At 45.7% G+C, this 27,979-nt stretch overlaps 1 protein-coding gene across 1 annotated transcript in view; it reads left to right on the top strand.

Annotated features, from left to right (window-relative positions):
* Window positions 1-27,979, top strand: part of spon1b (spondin 1b) — a 381,373-nt gene that overhangs the window by 295,113 nt on the left and 58,281 nt on the right. The window contains exons 9-10 of the mRNA XM_078549401.1: window positions 25,600-25,740; window positions 27,713-27,794. Of these exons, the coding sequence (XP_078405527.1) occupies window positions 25,600-25,740; window positions 27,713-27,794 (223 nt within the window). The remainder of the gene's footprint in view (window positions 1-25,599; window positions 25,741-27,712; window positions 27,795-27,979) is intronic.

The following is a 27,979-nucleotide window of genomic DNA, read 5'->3' as shown; positions in this document are numbered from 1 at the left end:
TTTTCATCATAAATCCTGTTCTCCACACTCTGACTAAACCTTTATCATGAAGCCTCAGCAGGAGTATTGTGTGCAATTCTGGATACCGCACTTTAGGAAGGATGTCAACGTCTTGAATGGAGAGGGTGAAGAAGGAGATTACCAGATTGGTACCAGAGATAACAAGCTTCAGCCATAGGGAGAAACTAAAGAGGCTAGAGTGTTCTCTTTAGAGTAGAGAAGGTTAAGGGGGAGATTAAATTAAGGCATTCAGAATTATGAAGGGTTTTGATAAAGTAAATAAGGAGAAACTGCTCCACTGGCTGAAGAGCTGGTAACCAGAGGGCACAGATTTAAGATAATTGGTGAATGAACTAGAGGGGAGATGAGGAGGATTTTTTTAATATGTTTTTACTCTGCAAGTTGTTGTAATCTGAAATGCACTGCCAGGAGGAAGCAGATTCAATAGTAACTTTCAAAATTAATAATACTGGAAATAAAGGTGGAAACTTTAATCACGTGCAACTTCCTGCAGGCTCAGGTGGTGCCTGGGACTGATTGGATCGCTTTTTCAAAGAGTCTTTCAAGGTGGGGCAGATGGCCCCCTTCTGTGCCAATCTTTATTATCTACCCAATTCCACTTTGTAGGCTTTGATGTAGCTTTTGTTGTTTTGTAATCAGTGAACAACTTCACTGGGATGAGCACACAATGGGGTTCATTTCAGAACTGCCACTTTTGGCCCCCACCCCCTCCTTTTCCAGACCGTTCGCCCCCTGTGCACATCTGATGATGCCCAAGAAGTTCATGATATTGGGCCTTGGGCTTTGTTGTCATGAAGAATGTCCCAGAGGCAAAAAAACATTGCCGCAGCGAGCTGAAGGAAACTTGGGCCTTTTTTGTTGCATCTGCAATTCCCCTAATGCTGCATCACTTTGGGGCAGAGGATGCCTCTTATTTGTTCCTACCCAATATTCCAGTTGGACATGCCTGCGTGCTTCTTGGCCACCGGCCTGGGGCCTTAGGAGGCCACATAGTGCCGGAAAATGGGTGCTACACTGCCCAATTTAATGCCCAGTGCCTTCCACCACTTTCCATGCCCGCTGATGGAATGTCACATAATAGTTAGAGATGGACTGGATGAAACACATCCAATGGAAAGAAATGATCCTAAAGGCCTATAACATGAATCCAAAACAAGTTGAGCTACTGAAGAACTTGAAGCCATCTTTAATGGTTTTCCAGAAAGGCACAAATTTCTGTTCACTGCTGCCATTATAATGCAGCTTCATCAAAATAATTAATTAAACTCTTTCTTCATTTGGAGCGTTTTTCTCTGCTTCCGTGTGAACTTTCATTGGTTTCTCTGTTGTCGGGATTTCAGCTACAAAAAGCAGAAATTCCTGACTAAACAAAACTAGCTGTATTTCAAGAGGCTGGTGATCACCACTTCCAATGTCATCACTGAGGTTTGCTGGAGGCTATTAAATCAGTCCAATTTACGAGAAAAGATTTCACTTAGCCGAGCATAGTCTGGTGAATAAATAGATTGAATTTCTTCACTGAGCATCAGCGGGAGACACTGAGTTTTATTTTATTCGTGCTCAGGGATGCGGGTTGACACTGACAAGGTTGGATTGTCTGCCTATCCCTGCTTGCTCTGAGAAAGTGGTGTTTGGATCTTCTCCTTGAACCACTGCAGTCCTTGTAATTGTGCATTTGGGAGTAGGAAATTTCAAAGGGGCGTAGACAGATTAAATTTGAATGGGTAAAACTGTGGTAGATGGAAATCAAAGTAGGAGGAATGTGAGCTCATCCACTTGCGTTGTAGAGAAAACAAGTTGGAATACAGCTATAGGAGCAGCAGGAGGCCATTTGATCCCTCGAGCCTGCTCCCCCATTCAATTAGATCATGTCTGATCTTCTACCTCAATGCCATTTTCCCACACTATCCCCATAATCCCTGGATATATTTAATATTTAGAAATCTATCCATCTCTGTCTTGAACATAGTGACCGAACCTCCGCAGTCCTCTGGGGTAGAGAATTCCAAAGAATAATCCCCTCTGAGTGAAGAAATTCCTCCTCATCTTGGTCCTAAATGGCCTACCTCTTATTCTGAGACTATGTCTCCTCGATCACTCCTCCAGCTAGAGGAAACATCCTTCCTGCATCTAATTTATTAAGCCGTATAAGAATTTTGGATGTCTCAATGAGGTCACCTCCCCTTCTAAACTCTAGAGAATACAGGTCCAGTCTCCTCGATCACTCCTCATAGGACAATTCCACCATCTCAGCGATCAGTCTGGTGAACCTTTGTTGCACTCCCTCTCTGGCAAGTATATCCTTCTTAGGTGAGGAGACCCAAACTGCACACAATAGACCATGTGTGGTCTAAGTAGGTAAAAATGGCTTTAAACTAACAGAGAGGGAGGAGAGTTTGGGTGAAGGAGGATTTAGAAATCCAAAGATAAAAGCTGAGACAATAGAAAAGTACATTGATGTGGGTAAAGACAAGCTGAGTGGGACAAGAAGGGACTGATGATTTTAATAGTAATAGTGCATCAGAGATTAAGGTCCATGCAGAGAATAGTAGTAAAAAAAATAAAATTGAAGTCACATTATCTGAATGCGCAGAGCATCCACAACAACATACATTAACCAGCGGTGCAAATCGAGATAACTGGTTCAGGTCTAATCGCCATTGCAGAGATATGGTTACAAGGTGACCAAGGTTAGGAAATAAATATTCCAGGTACACAACATTTTGAAAAGACTGGCAGAAAGGAGAAGGGGTAGCCCTGATAACAAAGGATAACATGAGGAAATTAGTGAGAAAGGATCTTGGCTCAGAAAATCAGGAAATCAAATTAGTATGGGTGGAGATTAGGATTAGCAAGAGTCAGAAAATGCTGGTGGGAGTAGTTTATAGGCCTCCAAAGGCGATATAATAGCTGTGGGGACATTAATCTTCATATAGACTGGACCAATCAAATTGGAAAGGTGGCCTGGAAGATGACTTTGTAGAATGCATTTGTGAAAGTTTCCAGGAGCAAGATGTTTGGAACTAACTAGATATGAAGCCATTCTAGATCTGATATTGTGCAGTGAGGCTGGGTTAATTAGTAATGTCATAGTAAAAGATCCGCTGGGAAAGAGTGACCATAATACAGTTGAATTCCACATTAAGTTTGAAAACAACACACTCCAATCACAAACAAGAATCTCAGAATTAAACAAAGCCAATTGCATAGATATGATGGGAGAGTTTAAGGCTGATTGGAGCAATAGACAAAAAGGAATGGAGGCAAATAAGCAGTGGGAAACATTTAAAGAAACAGTTCAAAATATTCAACAAAAATACACTGCATTGAAAAGCAAAAACTCAGCGAGAAAGATCCATTGTGGCTTATAAAGGAGGCTAGGATTAAAAGAAGACGCTTATAATGTTGCAAAGAATAGTAGTAAATCTGAGGATTGGGATTGTTTTAGAAACCAGCAAAGGGCCAACAAAAAGTTGATAAAATGGAAAAAAAATAGAACTTGAGAATATACCAGCCGGAAATATAAAATAGATTGTAAAGAGCTTTTACAAGTATATAAAAAGGAAGTGAGTAGCTAAAATAAAAGTTGGTTCCTTAGAAGCAGAGACAGGAGAAATGATCATGTGGAATGAGGAAATGGCAGAGAAATTAAATAAATATTTTGTGTCTGTCTTTACAGTAGATGATACAAGTTACCCACCAGAAATGCAGGGTAACCTAGGGGGCTAATAAGAGTGAGGAAATTAAGGTAATTAATACCAGCAGAGAAAAAGTACTGGAGACATTCAAGGAGCTAAAATCTAACAAATTCTCAGGACCTGATGGCCTACATCCTCGGGGCTGAATCGTCCGGTCCCATTGGCAGTGGGTGTCATGGCAGCTGGGGTGGAGGGGGGGAAGCAATTCGCCGTGAGGGGCAGAAGTTTCATGCAAGCGTGAATTCACAACAGGATCATCTGATGGTGTCTGCCATGGCTGAATGTGAATCCCTCCGGATGCCGGAGTTAACCTGATTTGCATCCCTGGGATGTCTGACCGGAATTGCCCCCTCACCCCATGCCCGAGTTACCATTACGCTGGCAGGAAAACACACCGGCCCCAGGCCAAGGCTGGACAAGAGTAATGTGTGGAAATCGGGGACTTACCATTAGGGCCTTGCTCAGATTGTGGACACCGGAGGAGAAGAGGATGCTACAGCTACCGGACCCTGGAGGAACACATACATCTCATGCTAGGTGGATTCTCATGGACACGGCTCCACCGCGAAACAGTCTCGAAAGGTGGAAGGCTTCTGTTGATGCTTTGGGTCTGCTTCAGAACATCATGGTCATGTCTATGGGCTGCTACGGATGGTCGGTGAAGTGGGGGAAGAGGACGGCTCAGCTGTGAGTGGGGGAGGAAGGTGTACACAGGAGTGTGGGAGAGGAAGGCCTAGCTGTGAGTGGAAGAGGAAAGTGTACCTAGTGGGGTGAGGTTGGGAGGGGGGCAAGAAGGTGTTGGGGGGCTGAGGTTGGCGGGAGAAAGGAGGGTATCCAGGGGGAGGATAGAGTATGGAGTGGGGAGGACGGAGGTTTAGTGGGGGAGAATACTGCAAGTGGGGAGGTGTAAGGGAGGGAGTTCAGAGGGGGGAAGGTGTCCGGGGGGAGGACGGAGTAAGGGTGGAGGAGGGTGTAAGGGGGGGCCGACGTCCAGGTGAACGTGCAAGGAAGGGGTCTGTGGAGTCAATGACTGCCTTCTGGAGACTGAACTGAGGGTGGGCATGGTAGGAGGGAATGGCGGATGTGAGAGGGGGCAGAGGGAGCTGGAAGGGTGGGAGGGTGTGGGTGCATTGGTAACAGTAGAAAGGACATGGAGGGTGGTTGGTGGGGATTCGGATGAAGACACAGACCTTGTGTTGAGAAGGAGGAGGTCAGGGATGTCAATGCATGGGGGTGGGATTTTCAGGAAAGTAGGGAATGTGCATGTTCACCTGGACAACCTAGAATGACAAGGGTTCGGGTTGGGAGGTAACATTGGGGAGGGTGAAGGCGATGCCAGGAGTGGGGAGGGGGGTGGGGGTGGGTCCACAGTGATGAGGGAAAGGACATGGGTGACTGGGGAAGGGGAAAGGACAGGGAAGCTGATCAAAAACTACATTATGACCAGGGTTTCAAATCGAAAGTGAGCAGAGCCTCATGTTGGATGGGAACAGGTGCTGCATGGGAGTGTGATCATTGGGTGGGCGGAGATGCAGGTCAGCTCCGATGGACAACTGAAAGCGAACCCCGGCAGGCAGCATTGAAAATGCTCGGGACAGTAAGGTGAATGTGATGGATGGAAGTTCCTCGTGCGTTGGAGAGTGCTTGCACGAGGCTCCGAAAGGCCACATGCACAATTCTTCCCCCAGAATCTCCCATGGTCCAGCTGCGTGCAGTTGAACTGCTAATGGAGGGGATGCAGTAGAAGGACTTGCAAAGCCTGAGAATGAAGCTGAAAGACACCATTACACATTATTTAGTGAAAGTGAATATATTTGCAGATTATAAAGTGACAAAATGTGTTCACCCGTGCAACCACTTGTGATCAGAATTTCTTAACTTTTCTAGGCCTATCACTTCATTTAGGTGCTGCCCTGACATCCACAGCAGGGGTGGAGACAGCCTGTGTAATGGTTGGTATTGTTGCCTCTGATGACTTTGGCATGGGTCCTCTGGAGTACTGAGGCTTCGAAGGCCCTGACTTGCTTTGGCTGTCCTCCTGTGAGCCAGCTGCTCCCTCTGCAGTGATAGAGGATGAAGTTGAGGGTGTCACAGGCAAAGGGGACTTGGAGGGAGCGGACAGCCTCTGAGATTCCTGAGTGGATGACCCAGAGGTGTCCAGCTGCTGCTCCTCTTCCCTTCAGGTGCCTGAGGACCCCAGCCTGACTCCTTTAGTGGAAGGAGCACCTGGAGGGATGTTGAGGTGCCCCGTTTCCCTCTTGCGTTGCCACTGCAGGAGCTCACCTATGGCTACCACGACGGAGGGCAGGTCTGCGCACATCCCCACCTTCTGCTGGACCAGGTCTCCATGGCGTCTACCAGCCTTCTCTTGGAGACCACTGTATGCACACATCTGGGCACCACTTCATCAGAGAGCAGATGGACACATTCCTCTGATTCGCATGGCACTATGTTAAGGGCTTCCAAAAGTTCTGCGCGATGTTCCCCTGCCTTCTGCTGACTCTCCACGATAAGTTGGAAGGCCGAACCCAGATGCTTGTCATCTGACTCAGACCTCACAGATGCCTCTTCCCCAGAAGCCCTCCGAGTGCCTGATTGTGAACCCGAGCCAGTTCTAGATCTAGATCCCACCAAGGCGTGTGTCTCTATGCTGGTGGAGGGTGTGGTTAAGTGCTATGATGGGTCTTCCAGGCTGCTTATTTCCAGCTCTTCAATGGAGGAGGTGTCCTCTTGGTTGGAGGTGAGGGTGTGGATTGAGCTAAGGGACTGGCGGCTAAGGGTGTCGGTCGCTTGGCAGAGCTCCCTGTGAACCAAAGTAGAGATGCTTAGTGCATGGCAGCGGAGTCAAAAGCAGGAGAGAGAAAAGGTTAATACACAAGATAAGAAGGGCTCATGGAGTTGGTGATGATATTTAGCATGGATAGAGGATTGGAAACAGACAGGAGGCAGAGAGTAAGGATAAATGGGGCATTTTAAAGTTGGCAGACTGTGACTAATGGAGTTCTGCAAGGATCAGTGCTGGGGCCTCAGCTATTTACAATCTATATTAATGACCTAGACAAAGGGCGGGTTTTTCTGGTGCCGCCAGTGGCGGGTATCATTGTGGGCGCTACAGGAAAATTAGCCACTCTCCAAATTTTCCCGTCCCACCATAACAATGCCCGCCACTGACGGGACCAGAAAATCCCAGCCAAAGAGACAGAGAGTAATGTGTCTAAATTGCTGATGATACATTTGATGGGAATGCAAGCTGAGAGGAAGACACAAAGAGGCTGCAAAGAGATATAAACAGGATACATGCCTGGGCAACAAGGTGGCAGATGGAGTATAATGTGGGGAAGTGTGAGATTGTTCATTTCAGTCATAAGAATAGAAAAGCAGAATATTTTTTAAAAGGCATCAAACTTGCAAATGTCGTTGTTCAGATGTACTCATACAAGGAATACAAAATGTTAGCATGCAGGAACAGCAAGCAATTAGGAAGACAAATGGCACATTAGCCTTTATTGCAAGAAGGATTGGAGTGCAAGAATAACGAAGTCTTGCTACAATTATACAGGACTTTATTAAGATCACGCCTGGAATACTGTGTGCAATTTTGGTCTCCATATTTAAGAAAGAATGTACTTGCCTTGGAGGCTGTACTGGGTTGAGAGGGTTTGTCATATGATGAGAGGTAGTGCAAACTGGGTCTATGATCTCTGGAGTTTATAAGAGTGAGAGGTGATCTCATTGAAACATTTAACGTTATGAAGGGGCTTGACAGGGTAGACACTGAGAAGTTGTTTCCCCTAGCTGCGGAATGTAGAACAAGCAGACACAGTTTCAGGATAAGGGGCCGATCATTTAAGACTGAGATGAGGAGAAACCTCTTCATTCAATGGGTTATGAATCTTTGGAATTCTCTACCCCAGAGAATTATGAATGCACCATCACTGAATATATTTAAGGCTGAGATAGATTTTTGGTCTCATGGATTCAAAAGATATGGGGAGCAGGCAAGAAAGTGTACTCAAAGCCCAAGGTCAGGCACAATCATTTTGAATGGTGGAGCAGGCTCGATCAGCTGTATGGTCTGCTCCTGCTCCTACTTCTTATGTTCCAATGTTCATTCAGCCCATCATGTCCATGCCTATTTACCATTCTCATAAGTCTTTTTTCATTTCAGTGCAACTTAAAGAAAGAAAAATGTTAGATTTATGAAAATCAAAAGTCATCATAGGCTGCTCTCTCATTAGAGAGAGATAACTGGTGGTGAGTTTGACCTGAGGGTCACTACAGTCAAGCAAGGGGCAAGTTCTTCTTGGCGACCTCAACTGTTAGGGGAATTGAACCCACATTGTTGGCATCACTCTACCTCATAAACTAGCCAGCCACTAACTGTGGAGCTAACTGACCCCCATTACATTTATATAGCACAGTTCACAACCTCAGGATGCTCCAAGATGCTTTACAGCTACTTTTTGAAGTGTGGTCACTGTTTTAATGTAGGAAACATAGCAGCCAATTTACACACAGCAAGCTCCCACAAACAGCAATATGAGAATGACCTGTTCTTTTTTTATAGTGATGTTGGTTAAGGGATAAATACTGGCCTTGGACATCAGGGAAAACTCCCTTGCTCTTCTTCAAATAATTCCATGGGACCTTTTACTGAGAGGGCAGACAGTGACGTAACATAATGTCTGATCTGAACAACTGCATCTCTGACAGTGCAGCATGGGAGAGGCAGCCTACATTGGATGATCAAGTATCTGGAATGGGTCTAGAATCCACAGCCTTCTGACTCAGAAGATGAGAGTGCTACCTGTTGTCTCAGTTTCCTTTGAATTTAAGCTGGTGATAACTTGGTGTTTCCCCATTGAAGGTTAGAGTTTAGCTTTGTTGTGTTCAGGATGGTGGAATATGTCAGATGAAATTCAACTCAGAAAAATGTGAGATGATACATTTTTCTAGGATGAATGAGGAGACACATGATAAGCTAGATGGTCTAATTTTAAAGGAGGTGGAAGAACAGAGAGACCAGGTGTTGTGCACTAATCTTTGAAGATTCTAGGACAGGTTAACAAAACCAGTAATAAAGTATATGAGGCTCTAGGCTTTATACATAGAAGCCTGAGCCAGGATTTTTATACCTCTTTCTGTGGTTGAGCGGAGGCGAGGAATTTTAAAATGGGAGATGGTACTTAATTAAAGGTCACCCCCATTCCCATCGTATGGGATCTTTATGGCCTTGCGATGAGAGTGCAGGTAGCGAATCCACACTCGGCAATCCTGCCCTTGCCTACTCCATTATGGGGGTGGGCATTTCAGACCATGGAGTCAGGCCCATTCTGATAGGAGATATGGTACCTCAGAGGAGTGGTAAACCATGTGGGAATCCCAGCCCCAAGTAGGAAACCAAAAAAAAGTCACATATTCCTGGAATTCTTTTATTGACAGGCTTTGAAATACACCAAAAAAAAAGTTCTATCAGTTTACCATTGTATATTGTAAGTTAGATGTATTTCTACTATAGTGATTAATTATCCTGATTATCCATCCTGCAAAGGTTAGTTGACTATTACATTGACCACCATTGTGTAAGTGCTGACATGCATTACAGTACTTCTCCCAATGGGGAAATACCATAATGCATTCAAAACTACAGAAAGATATGCTGGGAAACAGTCCTGTTATGTTTTGGAGATTTAAATGTCCAGCAATTTTAACTGTGAAAAGGATGGCCCTGCTGTTGAATGTTAAATTAATCTAAATACCTGCTGTGCTCCATTGATTGACAGGCAATCTGCTTTGAAATGGAAGTGAAACAGTAACTGCAGGTGTTTAAAAAAAGGCATGTGGTATTTCAGTTTCAATGGACTCCTCTGGTGGCGTTTCCCAGGATTTGTTTTAATAGCTGGGACTACTATGAATGCTTGGCTGCATTTCAATAGGTCCAAATCCACTTATCTCAGCAGTGGGGTGGGTGGGGGGGTACATGGGGAAGCCATGTTCATATTTTGATTGACAGCTTAAAAGGTTATTAAAGGATTATACGTCTTTGATGTTGTAAGTGAATAAGTGTTTGAGGAGGTTTACATTTTTTGAATGGATTTTATGATTGAGAGTTTTTTCAGTATGAAGTGTCTTTGAATATGACAGTTCTGTTAGATTGTTAGATTTTTTTTAAATGTCCATTTCAAAGATATCCTGAGGTCTCCAAATAGTGGATACTGGATAAGTGGCTATGGAGGATACATGGGTCACATGGAGGGGGAATGAGGTTATGGGGCATGGAGGGGGCATGAAGTGTATGGGGATATGGGAGAGGCATGGGGGTATGGGGGGGGCATGTGGGATGGGGTGGGAGGTAAGGGGTGAGGATTTTAGGGTTCATCATTAAAACCGGTCTGATGTCCCTGTAAACAGTGCAGGCGTTCCAGTTTGCCGGCCTGGCCACCTGCCAGACTCTGTTGTCACCTACATTACTGTCCCCTGTTGACTCCATCCAGCCCCCTCCCCCGCCCCTGCCCAACACCATCTTCCTGGAACAAAACTATGGCAGTCGGAGACCCATTGAAAGGAAATGAGTTTGCCTGGTTGGGAAGTTTCCTTACTCGACCTTCCCGCCTACTCCTCAAAAATCCAGCCCATAGATTACAGAAGCCAGGAAAATTTGCTAAACCTACGTGAAGCCCTAGTTTGGCCCCAGCTGCAGGACTGTGTCCAATCTAGGGACCACATTTTAGGAAAGACTTGAAAGCTTCTAAGAGGGTGCAGAAGAGATTTACTAGAATAGCTTCAGGTATAAGGGACTACAATCATGTCAATAGACTAGAGAAGAGATTTGAAACCGTGAAGGTTTTCAACAGAGCAAGTAGAGAGAAACTGTTTCCAGTGGTTGATGTCTTGATAACAAGAAGGCACAGATTTAAAGTAATTGACAAAAGGATCATGGGTGACATGAGGAAAAACTTTTTTCGGCAAGTGGTTAGAATTCGGAATGTATTGCCGAATGGAGTGACGGATACAAATTGAATAGGAGCCTTCAAAAGGGAATTGAAGGAGAAAATAATTGCAGGGATATGGGGAAAGAGCATGGGAGTGAGACTAAAGTAAAATCGCTCTTCAAAAGAGCCTGCACAGAGTCGATGCGCTGAATGGCCTCCTGTGGTTCGGTGATAACCAACCTGTGCTTTTATTTAACTGGAAGTGTTTAAAAAGACAAATGTAATACTCTATTGTATCAAAAGCGAGAGAAACAGTAGAAATCTGTAAGTGTTTGTTCTTAGAGAGGGTGCAGAAGAGATTTACTAGAATGGTTGCAGAGATGAGGGATTTCAGCTACATGGGGTTGTTAATATGGTGACAGAACAGGGCTGAACAAGCTCAATTGCTTTGCAGAGAACCAGTGCAAGCTCGATCGGCCAAATGGTCTCCTTCTATGCCATAACCATTCCATAATTCTATGGCCAGAATTCTTGCAGGTGAGGGGGCTGGTTGGGGGGGTGGGGGGGAGTGTTGGGGGATGGGTGGTTGTGGTGAATGGTGTGGTACAAAATGAGAAAGAAGCACACCAGGATGGCTCCCGAACTTTTTCCTGCCTCCGCACCATTTTGCTGGGAGTGCCATCAGGCGCTGACAGCAACCCGTGCCTGGTGGTAGTACAAAGCTAATTAAGGGGGTTGATTAGGTGATTAAGCCAGATTTTCCCACAGCATTCTTATCTCCCTGGATCCGACCGCGAAACTCGAAATGCACCTGACTCGCCAGATCAGAGGAGGCTTGCGCATAAGATGAGAACTGGGAATGATCTTGTGAATTCGGGAGGCTGCTTTCAAGGGTATGCAGGGGCCTGACGTTGCAGCAGACTGTCAACCAGCCAGGAATGATTGCAGCCCTTCATTCCTGACCTCTTTGTGGTGCTCCTAGTCAGTGCAGCTGCAGTGGCCCAAGGCAGCCACAGTGATGACTGCCGGTCGCCTCCTGATTGGTCCTCCCGCTTCATTGGCCCGTTAAGGACGGTGAATGCAGAAGTTGCCTGTTAATTGGCTGCCTCCCATTAAATTGCACTACAGGGGGCATTATTAACACAGAAAGGGACCCGATGCTCAAAATTTTTGAAGTGGAGAAGTGAGCCTTTGATTCTAATATTGCTGACTATAACTTCTAACCACTTGTCAAAGACTTTGAGCTATTTTTGTACATTTCACAGCACTAAGGTGAAAGACCAACTAATCTGTTTCAGTGGTGTTGCATGATGAGGGAATATTGACCAAGCCATCCTCCTCTTCAACTAATGCCGTTGAATCCTTAATGCCCATTTGAACCAACAGAAGGGGCCCCAGATTAATATTCACCGAAAAGATGACAACTCTAACAGTGCAGCACTCCCTCAGTATTGCACTTGGAGTGTCAGGGAGAGGGAAGCACGCATGCGTGAAAGAGCGCTGGACCTGACTCTCCCTCCTCCCCCCGCCCGCACAGGTAGCGCTCAGCGTTACCGCTCACGTATTATGCTGTACGGGCCTTAATTGGCCCACGTGCGCAAAATGGCATTACAGAGCCGATCGTGGTTGGCTCTGCGACCGCTCCCGCCAAGCCTGCCCGAGGCGGGAAAAATTCAGGCCCTGAGGGAGAAAGGAAAAGAATATGCTGATAGGGTGAGAGGAAGGGTGCCTCAGTGGATGATTTCACCATCTTCCGGGTGCAGTCATGTTCACTCCTGCTGCCCCTCCCCTCCAAGCTGAAACAGATAAAGGCAGCAAGCACAAAGCAACACAGCAGTCAGCTGCATGAGGTGTGAAGGGAGGAGAAAGAGGAAAAGGGAAAAAAAAGAGTTTGTCTTTTTGAGGATTGTCAATAATGCCCCTTTTTCTTCCTTCATGTCCTTTCCTTGGTAGCGCTGATCCATATCTAGGTCTCTTTAATTTTGCTATTGGCTGGACTAGACTCAGGCGCGAGCCAAATGTGAGTGAGCTCAGTAGTTTGTGACAGCTCTTCCGAGAACTCAGGGCCTTCTAGCTTTAAACTTCAGGACTTTTACACAGCTGCTGCTTCAGCTCTTTCAACACTTTCCTATTCTCCTTAATAGTTTCCTGGGGAATCTCATATCATTGCCACTTCTCAGCTAATTTGTTCCTTAACTCGGCCAGAGACAGGTTTGACTCTTCCTTTTCTTCTTCATATCTTTTCAGTGGCACAAATTGGAAGCTGATTGAATTTTGTAGTACATGAAAGTCTTTCAATAGGTTTTCCTTTTCTTTCTGAAGGATGCTGACTTCAGCGTGAGATCTGCCCCAGTGTGACACTTCTACGGGCTTCTCCCATTGGGTCTTCGCACACTCATTTTTTTCTGCAGTAACACTTCTGGTTTCCAATTGGGAACTTAGCGGGCTCTCAAGGTTTATCTCTCCCAGCCACTTCCTTCCGAGGAGACCTGGTCCCCTGCCTGACATTACAAATAGGTGTGATTTTGCAGACTGCACCTTGACTTGACATAACCCTTTCAGTCTTATTTCTTCACCTGTGTATGTTTTTAGTTTAGTGTCCAAAACTTCCAATCTTAAAGGATGGGTTCCTTTATTCAAATATCTGAATGTATGTTCTCCAATGATGGAAATCGACTTCCACCTTAATGGGTTGTCCATTGATTATAATGACTATTTGGATTGGCTCGGTTCTACCCACTTTCAGGTTATATAATGAGTGGATGTCTGATTCTATTTCTTCTGGTTCTTCCGTGAGACATATTTCACAATTTCTCCCTTTGTCTTTAAAATGATGTCTCAGCCTATCTCTGCAGTGCCACATTGTGTGACCATAGCGCTGGCAGAAAAAGCATTGGACTTGTTTGAATTGTCAATGGCCCACTGGATGTCTGTCTGCATTTCTCGTTTTCAGTTTGTGGCTTTTCACTGTAGTACGCTGTTTTTTTACTGATCTGGACATAGGGGGCATTTCCCGTCTTTCTGAGGGATCTGATGTTTTCACGCCTTTTGTTGCTGGTCAGTCCCACCCTACCAGATAGACGGCACCATCTTGTGTATCTCTTCTAGCTTCCAAATTTCTAACAGCGCTCTCCATGGCTGCAGCTAATTCTAATGCCTTATTGAAGTCTAGATTAGCTTCGGCTAGCAAACGCCTTTGAATAATATCATCTCCAATCCCGCATATCAATCAGTCTCTCAACATATCACTAATGGGCGTTCCGAACTCACAATGTTTAGTTAATGCCTTTAAAACGGCCACATAGTCAGCTGTCGTCTCCTCTGGAAGCCTATTCCTTGAGTTGAACTTGAAGCGCTGCATAGTAACTGATGGAGTTTGTCTCTGGTGGTTTTGTACAATTTTTATTAACTCGTTGAAAGTCTTCGAGTCAGGGGTGTTAGGTGATGTGAGGCTGTGGATCAGCCTGTACGTTTTGCTCCCGCATGTGGACAAAAGAATCGCCCTCTTCTTTTCCTCCCCCGCGATGTCATTAGCGGTAAAAAAGAACGCTAGGCATTCGACATACTGAGACCAGTCATTTGAAATGGGGCCAAATGGATCGACACGCCCGATCTGCAGCATTATGAATGGCTGCAAGGGGACTGCACTTCTGATGGGCTTCCCAGTTAATGGCGAATTCAAGTGTTTGGCTTACTGTGGCTTTCTTGAGTGCCGTCGATCGACTCGTGTTTTGCCTTCCGCAGAATTGCCCCCTCTCTGGGGTCGCTTATAATTTTGTCTCCATAGCCCTTCTTCTTGTACGTACCACTTTAAGTGTATTGCTGCTTTAAGAGCAGGCACCTCTTTTTTCATTCCGTCTCTGCAGCTGTCGGCTTTTCTGTGCTGGATTTTGTGTTCTTTTCAGGTTTTGGCGGGATCCCGCAATTGTGATTCTGCAGGATTTTTTTCCATTCCTCTTTTTTTTTCCAAGTTTAAAACTGCAGCACTGCTTTCCGTTCTGATTGCCACCCAGTTTACAACTTAAGTACAAATTCTCTTTCTAATGCTTTGCTCATCCGTCTTGTGGATTCTTACTCAGGGGTCTTACAATTTTGCTATTTTCATCCTCGTTGCCAGTTTTATGTTTTGGGTCTATGAGTTCACTAGTCAAGTAAACTCGAATTGCACGCCTTCATACACTTGTTAGTTGACGCTCGCTATCAATGATGGAGAGAGACCGACATAAGAACAAAATGTGATTGTTTATTGCAACAAAAGGCAGAGCGCTAAATCCTTGTGTGCTCCCAAAACCACCTCCAGCTCTAGACATACAGTTAACCAGTAGCCCGTGCTGTACAGTAATTGGTCAGTCCTGTCACATGGTTAGCCCACTTGCATTCTCTTAAAGGCACATGGTACTCCACTTTACCACACTATTCACCTTAACCTGTCTGTAAATTCTTAAGGAGCTTGGCAGGATAGATGCTGGGAAGCTGTTTCTCCTGACTGCAGAGTCTAGAACATGGGGTCACTGTGTCAAAATAAGAGGGCTGCCATTTTGGTCTGAAATGAGGAGAAATTAATTCAGTTAGAGTGTTGTGAACTTTTGGAATTCTCTACCCCATGGAGCAGTAGTTGCTTGGTCCTTAAACGTTTTTATGTCAGGGATCAATAGACTTTTAGATACGAAGGGAATGGAGGGAAATGGGGACAGTGCAGAAAGCCAAAGCTGAGGTAAAAGTTTAGCCAGGGTCTTATTGAATGGTGTAGGATCAAAAGGCTGAATGGCCTACCCCTGCTCCTGTTTCTTATGTTCTTATGTGGTAGTGAGTTCCACATTCTCAACAGTCTCTAGGTAAAGAATTTTCTCCTGGATTCCCTAATGGATTGAATTTTTCCCCCCAGATATGTGAGGCAAAATACCAAAGCACCTGGAATATAAAGTGCCCTTGATACCAATGTATTTTGTTGTAAGGATAGTGGGGGGGAGGTGTACGGTTATCACTGATCATTTCTGCAACAAATGACAGGCAGTTCTTGTTGCCTTCAGTTTCCCTTTGTTTGAAAGACATATTGGACTTTGGTGATAAGTGCAGGATCCAGCATTCTGAGATTAAAAGTGTGTGCAGAGCAGATTACCATGAGAAGGTTTCCAGAAATGCTTGGATCAAACTCAAGTCATTCAGAAAATGATTGTGGAAACTTCAACATCTGCAATTTAATAGTCATCAGCTGTAATGTTTTATGGGCTCTTTCCAGATTTTATGGCAATTCGGATGTGGTTTAATAATCTGCAGAGAGTATTGTATTGAAGTCATTACTGGGGCGATAAATTCTGAATTATTTGACCAGTTTATTGCCAAAAACTATGCGCGAGCTATCATAAGATTACAGGTTGTGTATTGGTACGTGGTAATGATGGGCTGGGTGATTAAACGATGAGGCAGATGGTACTGTCAGCTTTTTGAACACCTTCAGTTTGGCAAGATGGCTTACATAAGCACAATTATTATGCAGTCTTGTCCCTAAATTCTTTTGGTTTAATTCTTTAATTTGCATTCAGTTCCCAATTATTGTCCTCAACTTGCAAACTGTATCCTGACCACATGTTTACCTCCCCCATTTTCTGCTGCCTGCAGATACATCCTTGATCAGATTGTGTCAGCCTGACATTGGCAAACTGAGAAACCCAGACTGTACGGTTCAGGTTGTCTGCAGTTTTATTATATTTCACCCTGCAGATTTCTAATCACTGATACCCATGTCTCAACCATGGTTCATTGGGTATCACCATCCAAAGACATGTTGTCCAGTTCAATTTGTAATCTCCAAGCTGCCTTTTCTTAGTCTACTATCCTTCCAGGTTTCACTTCAGCTGCAAATTTGACCTCTGCATGTTTCAGAAGCTAGGTGTAAATTAAAATTTATTATTGTTTCCCATCTATGCCTATGTCACTTCCAGACTCAACTATTCTAATAATAATTTAATCTCTCCTGCCTTCCGTCCTATCACAGACCTTCCCTTTATTCTTTCCACCCCTCCCTCTTTCTCTGCCTCTAAACTTGTTTAAAATCTATTACATCTCTCACCTATGCCAGTTCTTACAAAAGATTATCAAACCATTAACTTTGTTTCTCTCTCCACAGATGCTGCCCGACCTGCTGAGCTTTTCCAGCTTTTTCTGTTTTTATTTCTGACTTGCAGCATCTGCAATATTTTGCTTTTGTGTTAATTATGTCAATGCCCGCCTGGCCAGGCTCCCGTCTTCCATAAACGTCAACTCACCCAAAATTCGGCTATCCAGCCCTTGCCATACTAAGTAACTTGCAACCATCACCTCTGCACACGCTTGGCTACATGTCTCATTGGGCGGGATTTTCCGGACCCGCCCACTACTGCCATCTTTCGGTCCCGCCGCAAGTTAATGGACTTCTGGCTGGGGCGCCGCCTCGCCCAAGGTGGGTCCCACCCTCGACAGGGCCGAAAAGTCCCAGCCCTTCTCTGCCAACAACTCCAATTCTAAATTCTCACTTTCATGGCCTCAACCTTCACTATCTTAGTAGCTTCCTCCATTGGTATAACCCTTTGAGAACTTACAACTCTGGCCTCTTACACAACCCCCACCACTGACAACTGCATTATTAATTGACTCGGTTATACACACGGGAATGCCCTCTCCCAACCTCTCCCCATCTTTCTCCTCCTTTAAGACGCACTTTAAAACCTACTACTTTGACTGTGCTTTTGGTCAGCCATCCTAATAGCTGATTCCTTGTCCAGCTGTCCATTTTTGTCTAATTTATGTTTCTGTAAAGCATCTTGTGATGTTTTTCTATGTTGAAGGCACCATATAAATGCAAGTTGTTGCTGTCCCAGCATCATATCCTGGGGCACATCATTTAGTACTTCTCAGCTTGGCCTATCTCCTTAAAAAAATAACCATCCCGTTTTTCCCCTCAGTCAATTTCTTATGATTTTCCAAGAATTACCTTCAATTCTCATAGCTTTGAGCAAAACCAGCGGCCTTTAGTGTGGAACCAAACAATAACAACTTGCATTTATAAAACACTTTTAATGTAGTAAAACATTCCAAGGCACGTTACAGGATCATTATCAAACAAAGACACCGAGCTACATAAGAACATGTTGGGAGAGGTGATCTAAAGTGTAATAAACTTGGAGTACCAGGTAGTTTTCTTGCAGGAAACAGTAGCCGCTGATGAACCTACATGCTTTAATCAAAACCAAGGCCAGCAAGCTCCACCCCTAAGATTACCTGCGCTTAGTCTGTACAGTCACATGATCCCCATAACAGTATAAAAGGTTCAACTTACAATTATTACATTTCCCCCCTTTAATTTTGTTTTACCTCTCTTATTTACAAAAATATCTTAACCCATATCATACACGGATATATACAGTTCATGCAATTATATATTTAGTCTTTGAGGTGGTTTTCTGAGTTGGGTAGAGTGACGCAACTCTACGACTTGCGATTCTTCCATTGGATCGACTTGACCAGGAACTGCAGCATCAGGGATATCCTTAGACAATGGCAGTTTTGAATTATTTACTTCAACAGAGACATCGGGTATGTCTATTCTATGTCGATCTGGCACCTCAGGGATCAAAGGTTTGACTTCAATTTCAGGTGGAGTAACTGGTTGTTGGAGTGTCTTTCTATTTCTGAGATGATTCATGTGTTTCCTAACAATCCTGTTTTCCACTTCCACTTGACATGACAAAGGTCCTGTTTCAGAGACGATTGTACCAGGAGTCCATCTCGGCCCAGCTGCAAAATTTCACGCAAAAGCTTCTCTCCCACAGTAAATTTTCAGCCTTTAATGTGAACATCATGATTCACTTTCTGACTGCTCTGGTTTTTCTCCACCTTCCCCTCTAATTTAGGGAACACTAGACTCAATATTGTATGGAGGCGGCATTTCGTTAGCAATTCCGACAATGTTAAACCCGTGGCGTCTTGAGGAGCTGTGCTATAGTTGAAAAGAAACCTTGAAATTCATGTTTGTAACATTCCTTCGGTTAGTTTCTTCATGCCTGTTTTAAAGGTTTGTACTGCTCTTTCTGCTAACGCATTGGACGAGGGATGATACGGTGCTTTTCTGTCTATATGTATTCTAACCCAGGGTCAATCAGGCCACTCCCACGGACGCAGTGGAGCTGAAATGGGCAACTTCTGCTGCTGCTGACACTGGAGACAGCATTTAACCATTTTTTCTATATCGCTGTCTATACCTGGCCACCAGATATAACTTTGTGCAAGCCATCTTCAGTTTCGAAATACCAGGATGCGCACCATGAAGCTCTGTCAATAGTGGTTCTCTTCCTTGCACAGGGATAACAACTTTTGCTCCCCATAACAAGATACCATCTTGACAACTCAGTTCAGATTTACAGGCATAGAATGGTTTTAATTCTTCAGGGACTTGGGCATTTGACCATCTTTGCAATACCCATTCACGGACGCTTCATAAAATTGGATCCTGGTTTGTCCAATTCTTTATGTGTTTCACACAGGCCAGTGAGGAGTCCAGGAATTCAACACAGGTACAACTTCTTGAGGCACTGGAGCATGTGTAACGCGATCTGGGAAAGGAAAACGACTGAGGGCATCTGCATTTGCTATATGCACATCTGGACGGTGCATAGAAGTGTATTCATATGTTGACAAAATTAAAGCCCATCTTTGAATTCTAGCAGAGGCTATCTTCACTAAACAAACCCAACAGTGGCTTGTGATCTGACACTATGGTGAAGTGTTGACCATGCAAATATTGATGGAACATCTTTACTCCAAATATGACAGATAAGCCTTCTTTTTCAATTTGTGAGTAACCCTTCTCAGCTGCAGAGAGGGTTCTGGAGATATATCCTAGTGGTCTTTCAGATCCATCTTCCATCTTGTGTGACAATACTGCTCCCACTCCATAGGGACATGCATCACAAGTGAGTATTAATTCCTTAGACGGGTCATAGTGTACTAGCAGACGAGTGTAAAAGCTTCTTGACTGTTATGAGAGCTTCCTCTTGCTATGCCTTCCAGGACTATCTGTGGTTCTTCTTCAATAATAAGTATAAGGGGATAACACTGCAAATAGATTAGACAAGAAGCAACTGTAATAATTTACCATGCCCAAAAAAGACTTGAGCCCAGTGACGTTGGTAGGACAGGGCACTTCCTTGATTGTCCTGACTTGCTCCTCTAATGGGTGCAACCCTTGGGCATCCACTCGATGACCCAGATACATGACTTCAGTTGCTTGGAAAGTGCACTTCTCTTTTTTCAAACGTACGTCAACCTCCAAAAATCTCTTCAGAACCTCTTCTACCTTGGCCAACTGTTTTTCTTCTGTTGATCCTGTGACCAGAAGACATCGTCCAGTAACACTATAACTCAGGAAGTCCTTGTCGTAGGCTTTCCATGGCTCTTTGGAAAATAGCACAAGCATAGACACACCAATGGGTAGGCTTGTATATTAGTACAGGCCCTTGTGCGTGTTTATGATGACATATCCTCTTGATGTGTTGTTCAGCTCTCGCTGTTGGTATGCATGGCTCATGTCCAGTTTAGTGTAGGATCTTCCTCCTGAAAGTTTAGCGTACAGATCTTCAATCCTTGGGATTGGGTATTTGTCTAATTTAGCAGCCTTGTTTACAGTTAATTTGTAATCCCCGCAGATGCAAATGCTTTGATCTGGTTTCATCACAGGGACTATGGGTGCTGCCCATTCTGAAAATTGGACTGGCTGGATTATTCCTAACTTCTCCAAATGGCACAGTCCTGCATCTACCTTCTCCTTCAGGGCATAAGGCATAGATCTTGCCTTAAAAAACCCAGGTCTTGCTTCAGAATCCACGTATATTTTAGCTTGTAGACCTTTTATTTTTCCCAACCCATCTCGGAATACTTTGTCATGCTTTTTTAACAATTCAGGAATTCCTCCTGTTCTGACTTGAAAATTTTCTGACCAGCTGAGTTTAATTTCTTTCAACCAATCACAGCCCAGAAGGCTAGGTCCTTCACCTGTTACAACAATTACTGGCAGCTGGGCTGTCTGTCGCCTGTAGGATACAGGTACAGAGGTGATGCCTTTCAACTGTATTACCTCTTCAGTATATGTTTTTAGCTGAGCTGTGGTTTGCTCCAAACTCAATGGCTGGGTACCTTCTCTGAGGTATTTAAAGGTGTGTTCTCCCAAGGTGTGGTCAATGCTCCTGTGTCAACCTCTATGACTAGAAGTTTTCCATTTACTTGAAGAGTAATGGTGATTGGTCCAGTTTTCCTGGCCTTAAGATTGTCTTGGGAATGGATATCAGTATCAGCTGCTTCTGGTTCTTCTATATTGTGCATTTTATTCGACATGGCCTGCTGTCTAAATGGCTATCTTGATCTCACCCTTCATTGCTTTATGGCATGTCCTTTTTTGTGACAGTAGTGGCACTCTGCCTCTTTAAATCTGAAGGTTTCCGGTACATGATTAGCCCACGTCAGTAACATTTTAATTTCTGAATTACTGGTGATCTGCTTCCAGTATTTCTTTTTGTTTTTCTTGTAGTAGGGACCGTGTCCCACTTCATGGTTACCTCCTGGTCTTCATGCCACACCCGGTGGCAGGTTCCCACCCTAACTAATATAACCTGCTCTCTGTTTGGTTCCAGAATGTGCTGCAATGTAGGTCAGTGAGCACAAGGATGAAGGGTGAATGGGACTTGGTGCAAGTTAAAGTTTAGAGGTAACAAAGGCAGTGATGAGGGTTTCAGCAACAGATGAGCTGAGGTAGGGGTGAAATTGGGCAATGTTACAGAATTGAAATTAGGCACTCTTGGTAAACGCATGGATATGTGGTCAGAAGCTTATCTCAGGGTCAAACATGATACCAAGTTTGTGAATAGTCTGGTTCAGCCTTAGACAGTTGCTAGGGATAGGGATGGAGCCAGCTAGGGAACAGCTTGTAGCTTTGGACTTCCCAATACTCAATTGGAGGAAATGTCTGCTTATCCAGTGCTGGATCGTATGTTGGTTGGAGTATAGGAATAGGATATTTGCAGGGATTTCTACAGTCCATTTTGGATGTCACTTCCTCAAAGCAGGATCACGCCATGAACTGACTTTGCTGTCAGCAACTTTAGGCTTGATTTCTTTAGCACATTTCTAGCTAGCCTCCCTGACTCCACCTCTTAACAAATTACAACTCACTCAAATCATCACCACTCATTTCCACAACTAAATGGGCAGTGTCATCTTCCCATTACTGCTGTCCAGTATAAAGCTCCACCACTTTCCCGGCAGGTTGACTTCAAGCATTTTATCTTCTCTTTCAATTCCTTCTACTGTTCATTCAGGACATTTAATCTCCCTCTATGTATATTCCATTCTTAAAACACAGGCCAGGAAGGGGGGGAGGGGGGAAGCGGGGGGAGGGAGGAGGGGGGGGGGAGGGGAAGGGGGGGAAGGGGGGGAAGGGGGGGGAGGGGAAGGGGGGGAAGGGGGGAGAGGGGGGAAGCGGGGGGAGGGGAAGGGAGGGAAGGGGGGAGAGGGGGGGAGGGGAGGGGGGAGGGGAAGGGGGGGAAGGAGGGGGGAGGGGAAGGGGGGAAGGGGGGAGAGGGGGGGAGGGGAGGGGGGAGGGGAAGGGGGGGAAGGAGGGGGGAGGGGAAGGGGGGAAGGGGGGAGAGGGGGGGAGGGGAGGGGGGAGGGGAAGGGGGGGAAGGAGGGGGGAGGGGAAGGGGGGAAGGGGGGAGAGGGGGGGAGGGGAAGGGGGTAGAGGGGGGGAAGCGGGGGGAGGGGGGGAGGGGAAGGGGGGAAGGGGGTAGAGGGGGGGAAGGGGGGAGAGGGGGAGGGGAAGGGAAGAGGGGGGAAGGGGGGAAGGGAAGAGGGGGGAAGGGGGGAAGGGAAGAGGGGGGAAGGGAAGAGGGGGGAAGGGGGGAAGGGAAGAGGGGGGAAGGGGGGGAGGGAAGAGGGGGGAAGGGGGGAAGGGGGGAAGGGAAGAGGGGGGAAGGGGAGAGGGGGGGAAGGGGGGAAGGGAAGAGGGGGGAAGGGGGAAGGGAAGAGGGGGGAAGGGGGAGGGAAGGGGGGAAGGGGGAGGGAGGGAGGGGGGGAAGGGGAAGGGGGAGGGAGGGGGGGAAGGGGGAGGGAGGGGGGGGAAAGGGGAGGGGGGGGGGGAAGGGGAGGGGGGGAGAGGGGGGAGGGGGGGGAGAGGGGGGGAAGGGGGGGAGAGGGGGGGGAGAGGGGGGGAAGGGGGGGAGAGGGGGGGAAGGGGTGGAGGGGGAGGGAGGGGGGGAGGGGAGGGGGGAGGGGGGGAGGGGGCGGGGGAGGGGGGGAAGGGGGGAGGGGGGGAAGGGGACAATATGGCGAGAAGGCCAAAAGTTAATTTCATGCTGTTGTGAAACCAGTTTGCGATTGTCCGCTCCATCTGTCAATGGCAGGCCACGATTCCCACCGCCATATGTCAGGAACCTAATTTCAATACTTTAGCATCTTATTCTCCCACACTGCATTATCCAGGCACATTGGCATTTCACAACTGTACATGAGCAATGTGCACCTGGCGAGCTGAACTTCGCTCGGGACTTTGAGGTTTGTTTGCCGACCTTGCTTTGGACAGCACTTGCGGTCATCAGTGCCGGGCTTTGAAAACAGCACCACATCACTTTTAGGGGGGCTCACGGGCAGGTCTCTAATTAACAGACCAGCCGTAAGGCAGGGGTAGCTTTTCAATGGCTGCAGGGTTAGGCCTTGCTTGGGGAAGGGGAGGAAGTGGCCTCAGGCAAAGGAAGAGGCTGCAGGATGAGGACTGTACTGGGGAAGTGAGGTATCCCAGGGTGTGTGTGGACTCACATGTTCATCTGTGCAAGTGGCCCCTAGATGGTGTGGGCTGAAGAGGCAGTCTCCAGAGGAGATGAGGCCAGATGGAGGTATGCGGGTGTGTGTGTGTGAGAGAGTGAGTGGTAATGTCCCTTGAGCTGGCAGTGAGTGAGATGCCAGTGAATGTGTGATGGTCTTGTGAGTGTGTGAGTTTAGAGTGATGAGATTGTTGCCTTACCCTGACAGCATGGATGAGATCATTCATCCATTTTCTGCACTGGATGGCCAACGTCTTGTGTGCAGCATTGGCACTGAACACCTCTGGCACTGCCTCCCAAGCTGGAGTGGTGAGACTGATAGGCCTCTTGTGACCAGAGCGGGGTGGAGGACATCGCGATGGGCCTCCAGGATATCTAGAAGGCACCCCAGGGATGCGTCGCTGAGTCAGGGGGCTGCACTCTTCTTGGCTGCTGGGGCCATGTCTTCACCGGAGCAGCCCTGGGCCCACAAGCATTGAGAAGTGCCCGCGGCTGAAGTTTAAATATGGCACCCTGCGTGATGAAGCGGTGAGGTAACAGCATGGCAGGCAAATCTGAGGCTGCCCGCCAGCGAGACGGCATGTTTCCTGTGGCTGCATAATTAATGAGGCGGGATAGGGACAATACGGCGCGAAAGCCCGCCATTGCAGTTGGTGGGTAAAACATCCTTTTTCCCACCTGCTACTGTACTTTGTGCAAATCTGGGACGATTCCACCCGCTATGTTTGTCTTTACCCTCTGCTATACTAATGGTAGCTGCTCATAAATTCACCTCACTCTTGTCCTTATTGAGATGTTGTGCTGGGTTCTGCTGTCACTTGTCTGTTTGCTTTCAAAAACCTCTCCAAATTTGTCTCACACTTATCCATATGCTAGAGCTTTCCATTTCCCACTTGCTTGCCTATGCTATTTTTGGGACATTTCCTTGCAAGATGATATATAAAACACATGAACTTCTATAACACCTTTCATAACCTCATGATGTTCCAAAGTGCTTTACAGCCAATGAAGTACTTTCAAAGTGATGTCACTGCTGTAATGTGGGAAACACAGCAACCAATCTGCACCAAGCAACCTCCCCCAAACAGCAATGTGATAATGACCAATTAATCTCTTTTTAGGCCAGAACCTTCTGTTCCCCCCCGCTCGCCGACGTGTAAAGTGACGCATGGTGACGTTGGGTGTGCGTCCCGACATCACCGTGGGTCATTCAGATCCTCAGTTCGGCGGGCACGCAGAGGAGTCAGCTGTGGGCTCACCGAACTGTCGAAGGCCTATTAAGGCCATTTAGATTCCAATTAAGATCATTAACTGAGCTGCCCATCCAACCTTAAGGTTGGCGGGCAGGCCAAGAGCCCAAGCGGCCTTCGCATTTTTCATGAAACCTCATCCACGGGCAAGATGAGGTTTCATGAAGGGTTTATAAATTAAAGAAATTTTTTAATTAAAATTCATTGACATGTCCCAGCTCATGTGACACTGTCATATGAGGGGACATGTCTTAAAATTTTTTTTGCCTTTATTAAAATTTCTAAAATTCAAACTAATCTCCCTGAGGCAGCTCTATGCCTCAGGGAGATTTCTGCGCTCTTTCATGCGCACAGGGAACACTCAGTACTTCCAGGTGCTCGTCACGATGGGCGGGCCTTAATTGGCCCGCCCACGCAAAATGGCAGCACGCACCCATTCCCGCCCAAACCCCCCCGAATGGGGAGAAAATTCTCCCCTTAATGATGTTAATTGAGCAATAAATATTGGCCAGGACACCAGGGAGAGCTCCCCTGCTTTTCTGTGAAACAGTGCCCTGGGATCCTTTACATCCACTTCAGAGGACAGATGGTGCCTTGGATTTCAACTGAAAGACGGCACCTCCGGCAGTGTAGCACACGCTCAGTACTGCACTGAGAGAGTCAGCTTGGATTTTTGAGCTCAAGTCTTTAGAACCTACAACCTCATCACTCAAAGGTAAGAGTGTTACACAGTGAACGATGGCTGAAATGAAGATGCAAGTAGTTGCTGAAGGACTTTTTCTATTTTGGCTTGAATCATAACAGTTACTGTATATATTTGTTAACCACCATTTTCTAATATTTCCTGTTTCCTCAGGCCCCTAACCAACGGGCAGAGCCTCAAGAAAGAATTAGACCACTAACTAGCCTGGATCATCCTAAAAGTCCCTTCTATGATCCTGAGGGGGGCCCTATCATTCCTGTGGCCAGAGTTGTGATTGAAAGAATTGCAAGAAAGGTAACGTGAATTTCTCAGGCTATTCAGAAACAAATCACGGCCGACATTCAGCTGATACTGGTAATTTGTGATCAGCAGATTGAAGCATGAAGCGATTGCAACCTATGGAACTTCGGCTTATTCGTGTGGCAAGTTTATCACAAAACTCGCTTGCTTAATGTATTTGGGAAATGTTTCCATTAAGACAATAGTGCCTTGAAACTCTGACTCCCTTACCCGACTCTGTAACAACCAATGCATCCACTGAAAATTGACAACGCAAACTAATGGGGCAATTAGGGTCGTTAGCATATTTGGGCATGCGACTCCTTCCAGGGCCCTTCATTGATGCCTGTCGCAATTCCCCCTACCACTCTCCCTTCTAAGCTGGAATGGGCCATGGTTCTTCTGCTGCAGGGGGCTCCCAAGGCCCATCCCCATCCAAAGGCACGAGAGGGAGAAGGTCTTTGGTAGAACCTTTGGACCAAATGAAAGGCCAGGATTGATCACGTTCTTCTGTGCGCCCTTTCAAAAGTCCTCAGTGGGCTGAAGCTAGCTGTCAGCTGCTGAAAATTGATGTTGGGATGCTTTGGCACTCTCAGACACACAATCCCACAACACGGGGGCTTGGGAGGAGGAAGTAGTGGACTTGAGATCCACTAATACCGCCGAATTTCTCATTGAGGTGCTGGTTGGGCCGGATTCTGGCAGAACCCACTTCTTCACCCCACCCATAATCCAGAGAATTGCTGTGATTTACTGCCCCCCACCCCCCGTAACCATCGTCAGAATATTTTACTTATTCATTCTTGTGTGGTTGTCACTGGCAAAGCCAACATTTATTGCCCATCCTTAATTGTCCTTGTTCAGGCGGTGTTGAGCTACCTTCTTGAATGTAACTGAATGGCTTGCCAGACTGTCCCAGAGGGCAATTAAGAGTCAACCACATTGCTGTGGATCTGAAATCAGATAGAGGCTTCCTTCCTTAAAAGACATGTGTGAACCAGACGGGATTTTTATGACAATTCAGTAGTTACATGGTCACCATTGAGACTAGCTTTTCATTCCAGATTTATTTAATCAATTGCATTTAAATTTCTCATTTGGCATGGTGGGATTTGAACTCACATCTCTGAAACATTAATCCAGGCCTCATTATTACTGTAAAAGCTAAATTTTGCAGATGCTGGAAATCTAATGAAAGGCCACAGACCTGAAATGCTTGCTCTGTTTTTCTCTCCACGGATGCTGCCTGACCTGCTGAGATTTTCCAGCATTTTCTGTTTTTACCTCAGCATTGCTAGCCCAGTATCATAACCACTTTGCTATTACACCCCTACTTAGCTATGCTACTGTACCCCTATTTAGGCTGCCAATGTTTTTGTAACTTTATACTTTCCGGCACAATACCTAGCTTTGTGTAGCAAGCATCATGAGGAGTATTTGTATCAAAACAGTATAGTAAAAATGACAAAAAACAGAGCTCAGTTAGTTGAATGCCTTTGACTAGTGCGAGTCAGCAAGTGGAAGCCGCACTCCCTTGCTTGGCAGCTCACAGATGTCACAATGCAGGTGATTTTTTTTCTACCAAGAATGGGAGAGTTGGATTTCAGTGCTGCTGTGATTTACAAAATAATAGTAAATTCAGCGGGACGGAGTTTTGAAACTGCAATCTTGCGGCTACATGAGTGCAAGAACATCTAAAGACCGCAGTCTCCAGTTTGAAGAAACATCCTCTTGAATGCCAATGCAGCAAGGCCATTGAAATAGTGAACCATTTTGTAAGATTACACGTCACGTTCATTCTGAGAATTGGAGAGGGTTAATCAGAAAGGTGTATTTTTGCAACATAATCACTGATGTAACATCTTTTTCAAAATGCCACTGAATTGCATTTACCAGAGCCTGTTTTAAATGACCTTTATTTTTGATGTGCTTTATCCCTGTCTAAATTGGACCGTTCCTTTCACGATTTTTAATAATGTCTTCACAGGGGGAACAGTGTAATATTCAGCCTGATAATGTCGATGATATCGTGGCAGATCTTAACCAAGAGGAGAAAGAAAAGGATGAAGGTAATTATGTTACAATTAATTAATTCAAGGTTGTGGTGTCTATTCGGACTGAATAAGCACATTCCTACTGTAAACAAGCTTATTTAAGAAAAACACGTCTTGCAAATTCAATTTTTTTCTCATGTATTTAACTTTAGTTTGTTGCTTCCAAAAGTATTAGAGATGGTACGAATTTGAGTCTTGGT

This window comes from Cetorhinus maximus, chromosome 9 (assembly GCF_964194155.1).
Source record: "Cetorhinus maximus chromosome 9, sCetMax3.hap1.1, whole genome shotgun sequence".
Lineage (NCBI taxonomy): Eukaryota > Metazoa > Chordata > Chondrichthyes > Lamniformes > Cetorhinidae > Cetorhinus > Cetorhinus maximus.
The sequence above is the reverse complement of the archived record's forward strand: the minus strand, read 5'-3'. Positions and strand labels throughout refer to the sequence as shown.